Raw genomic sequence first — 4,896 nt, forward strand, 5'->3', positions numbered from 1 at the left:
AATTGAATTTTTGATAAATTTTTTTTAATTTCTTTTTTTTTTTTTTTCTTTCACCAAAAAAAAAAAAAAAAAAAAAAAAAAAAAAAAAAAAAATTAAAATTAAATGAAATAAAATAAAATAAAAAAAAATAAGTAAAAAAAAAAGTTTCTATTTATTATTCATAAAATAATAATAGTATTTGTATTTTTATATGAATGTTTTAATTTTTTCTTAAAGCATTTATATATTTTCATATATAAAAAACTTTATTATATAAACTGGGTGTATATATAAAAATATATGTAGATCTGAATTTTTTTTTTTTATCTTCATATATTTTTTCTATTTTTTATTTAATTTCCTTTGTATTTCTTTTTTAATTTTTTGTTTTTCCATTTTCTACTTTTTTATTCTCCTTATTCCTTTTTTCTCTTTTTTCTTCATTTTTATTATAAATATTTTTGCACTCTATTAAAATATATTGGTTTATCCATATATTAAATATTTGTTGAATTATTTATGTGATTTATAAAATATATCATATAAAAAAATAGCATGGATGAATTAGGTTTTTATTCAACTTATGATAATATTTGTGAATATTTATTAAAAAATAATAGCTTCGAAATATCATTAGATGAATACCATGAAATATTAAAAAATAGAGAAAAAAATAACTATAAGGGACACACTTTTTTTGATTTGAATATTTTGACATTATACGATGAAGTAATAGATGTATTTAAATATAACAATTTTTTTATAAAAAATTGCAATTTTTCTTTTTTAAAAGTTACAAGAAATATGTATCAGGGTTGCGTGCATGTGTTTTTTTATAAAAAGGAACAAAAGAATGATGTAAAAACAGAGATGATAAATGAAAATGAAAAAAAAAATGAAAAGCAAAATGATACAAAAAATTATAATAAAAAAAGAAATAAAAATAACAAAATAAACGATAAAAAAAATTTAGTTGTTAATTTGAAAGTTAATGGGAATGCAGTTGCAAATATAAAAGATGTTTTAAAAGACACGTTTGATTCTTTAATTTTCTATATGATTGATAAATATAATATAAAATTAAAAATTAATCATTCTTATAGGGTGAAAGAGACAACTAATTATATTTTAATAAATGATGAAATATACAAATCTTTATATAGCGAAGATTATTTTAGAATTGATTTAAATAAACTTCAATTTGATATCAAAGATTATTCATTTATTTTTTATAAAAATATTACAAATTTTATTGATTATTTCAAATATATTAAAGACATTCACTCATCTGCATATATAATTTCCTTACTTGTTAGAATTTTGGCTGATAAAAATAGAATTCAAAAATACAGTGCTCAATTATTTTTTTGTAAAAAAAATGATGAATGTAATTGCAGTTTATACATAAGATTTATAAAACAAAATCAAGATTCTTTTCAAAAAGTTTATTTTAATAGTAAATCAGTATGTATAAAAAATATTATAGATTCATTAATATCCTTAATTGAAGAAACAAAAAAAAGATTAATGAATAAAAAAAATTTAATTTATCCAGATGAATTTCTTTTATGTTCTTTTGTAAAATCTTTTTATACATTTAAATTAATAGATTTAGAAAATTTTAAAACAAATAATCAGATTTTTCTTTATAAGCAAAACGAGTTAAAAAAAAATAGTGAATATTTTATACCTATAGTTAAAAATGAAGATAGTGAACAAAAAAATATAAATGAAAAAGATATATGTTTAAAAAATAATTCATTAAAATGTGAATTAAATGAAACCAAAAATAATAAATATAATAATTTTAAAAATAATAGTAACAAATGTAATAACAAAAGTGAAGATACTAATCAAATTAATCAAGGAAATGAAAAAAAAATCGAAATGAAGTTATCATGTTATGATATATTAAAAAAAAAACATTCTATAAAAAATCACGATTCATCAAAAAATTTTGAAAATAATAACTATAAAAATGAAAATATTAAACCATATAAAAGTTATTCCAATAGTAAAAATAATGAAGTTAAAAATAATAACAATAACGAAAATAATTTAACTAATAGCAAAAATAGCAATAATAATGTTGACAAAAATAATAAAAAAGATAACAAAAAAAAAATTAATAACAATGTAAGAAAAAATATAAATGAGGAAGGAAATATTAATTATAATTATAAAAACAATAAAAATAAAAACAGAAATAATCAATGTAATAATAATAATGATAATAATAAAACTAGTAATAACAATTGTAATAATAAATATGACAATAACTACAATAATATTAGTATCAATCATAATAAAACCAATAATAATGATAATAATAATGATAATAATAATGATAATAATAATGATAATAATAATGATAATAATAATGATAATAGTAATAATAATAATGATAATAGTAATAATCATGATAATAATATAGACATACTTAATAATAGAAATCAAGATAAAAAATATTATGAAGTAAAAAATACATATAAAGGAAAACATAGTAGTTTAAATAATATTGGAAATTCCTTTAATTTGAATTCAACTAATGAAACAAATAATATTATAAACATTAATAAGAATGAATTTTGTGAAAATGTAAAAAATATAAATGAAAAAAAAATTCATGATGATATAAATAATGATAATATATCAAAAATTGATAATAATTTAAAAAATTATATAAATGAAAAGCATATAAATAATATAACTTCTACTAAATTTGTTTATACTCATAATAGTAATGATAATCATACATCAGATCTTCAAGAAGAAAATAGTAATGAAACAGTATTAATTAAAACACAAAACAATCTTGAAATAAATAAAAATGCAGACAAAGTAAATTCAGATCTACTAATAAATATTAATGAAAAAGATAATTTGAATAGAGAAGACGAAAATAATAACAATTTAAATTTAAAAACAAATAAGCATAATGAAGAAACATTCAATAAAAAGGATAATAAAAAAGGAGAAAATATTTATGAAGAAAATAATAAAAACACTATCACCAATGAATTGACAAAAAGTGTAAATGATGAAATATTAAACAACCTTAAAAAAGAGAAAGAATCCCATAAAAATTCAAGGAATAATAGAAATGTTAAAGTGTGCAAAAATTCTATAAATAAAGATATTAAATGTAGTCAAATAGCTTCTAAAGATTATTCAAAAGAAAACGTAATAAGTATAAATAACAAAAGAAATAGAATGAAAATTTTTAAAAATACCAAAGAAAATAAAGAAAATGAAAATAACTCTAACATTTTTAATGAAAATACAAAAAAAATGAATAATATATGTGAAAATAATAATAATAATAATAATGAAATAAATTGTAAAGATAATATAAATCATGAGAGTGATAAATATGCAAATCAAATTAATCTATATGATTGTTGTTCTCAATATGTTGAGTTTCCTAATCATGGCAATTTGAAAAATTGTATGTTTAATAGAGATTTAAAAAAAAATGAAGAAATAGAAATAAAACAGAAAATTGAAAAAAAAGAAGAAAATGAAAATTTTAACGAACTTAAAAAAAGTGGTGTAGAAATTGATGAAATTTTAAAAGATAGTATAGGAATAAATGAAGAAATACATAAAAGTGAAGTAAATCAAGAAAAAGAAGAAAGTGATAGTATTGAAAATTATTATTTTTTTGAAAAGCAAAATATAATTAACAGAAAAAAAGAAATTGTTGATAATTCATGTGTTATATCTAATATTACTAATAATTGTAAAATTTTATTAAATTGTTTATATGAAGAATTGCCTATTAAAAATGAAATTTCTTCTGATGGAGAAAAAAAAGAAATTGACAATTTTAGTGTAATAAAAAAAATTAGTGAAAATTTTGTTTATTTAAATAATCATGATAAAATAAATGTAATGAACGTTTTATATAATTATGAATCACTTTTAAAAAGAATCTTACATTATGAATATATTAAAAAGGATTATTCTTTTGAGATTGAAACGTGCAAATTTTATTTAGAACATATAATTTATAAGAATGAAAATGATTTAAATGAAAAAGATCTAATGAATAATACTAGTGACTGTAATAAATGTATGAACGAAAATTATTTAAATGAGTATGAGAAAAATAAAAAGAGTTGCAAATTTATAGAAAATAATAAAAAAAAAAGATTAGTTGATAAAATAAATTATTATGATGAAAAAATTAAAATTTTACATAAAATAATTAGCACCTATACTAAAATTAATTTATCTCATTTAGACAATATAAAAAGTTATGTAGAACTTACGGAATATATTAAATTGTGTTCATGTAATATTTACCATAACGAATCAGTATCTGAAAATGAAAATGACAGTGAAAATGAAAATATTTACTTAAATAATTTTAAAATGCAAATTAAAGGAATAAAATATAAAAAAAAATATTATAATGATATATTTTATTCTAGAAATATAAAAAATTATAAATTAGAAAAAGATAAAAAAAAAAATGTATATCCAAAGGTACTGAAAGATTCTGAAAATGAAAAAAAATGTAAAAATGTATTAAAGAGAAAATTTAAAAATTACTTCAACGGAATAAATACTTGCGATAATAGAAATAGTAAAGAAATACTAATAGATAATTCAAGAATTTTTCATAATAATAATGTAAAATATAATAAAAATCAAAATTTTTTAAATCAATGTAATTTCGATGAAATACATGATGATACTACAAAAAAATTTAAAAAAAAAAAAATTTTTCAAAGTGATAATAACAGTGAAAGCACACAAAGTGCTTTATCATCGTAAAAAATTATGTTGTCAAATATAACATTTTTCATAATTTAAAAAATAATAAACATAATAATAAAAAATAATAATAGTTTATTTCATAAAAATAATCTTGATTTAAAAAAAAAAAAAAAAAAAAAAAAAAAAAAAAA

General features: G+C 16.5%; 1 protein-coding gene across 1 annotated transcript; it reads left to right on the forward strand.

The window, feature by feature from the left end:
• Positions 1-535: 535 nt before the first annotated feature.
• Positions 536-4,762, forward strand: PGAL8A_00237700 (conserved Plasmodium protein, unknown function; the record flags this gene model as incomplete). Its single annotated transcript, XM_028671108.1, has 1 exon — positions 536-4,762. The coding sequence occupies one exon, from the start codon at positions 536-538 to the stop codon at positions 4,760-4,762; it is 4,227 nt and encodes a 1,408-aa protein (XP_028527793.1).
• Positions 4,763-4,896: the final 134 nt, after the last annotated feature.

The sequence above is a fragment of the Plasmodium gallinaceum genome (assembly GCF_900005855.1).
Source record: "Plasmodium gallinaceum strain 8A genome assembly, contig: PGAL8A_v1_76, whole genome shotgun sequence".
NCBI lineage: Eukaryota > Apicomplexa > Aconoidasida > Haemosporida > Plasmodiidae > Plasmodium > Plasmodium gallinaceum.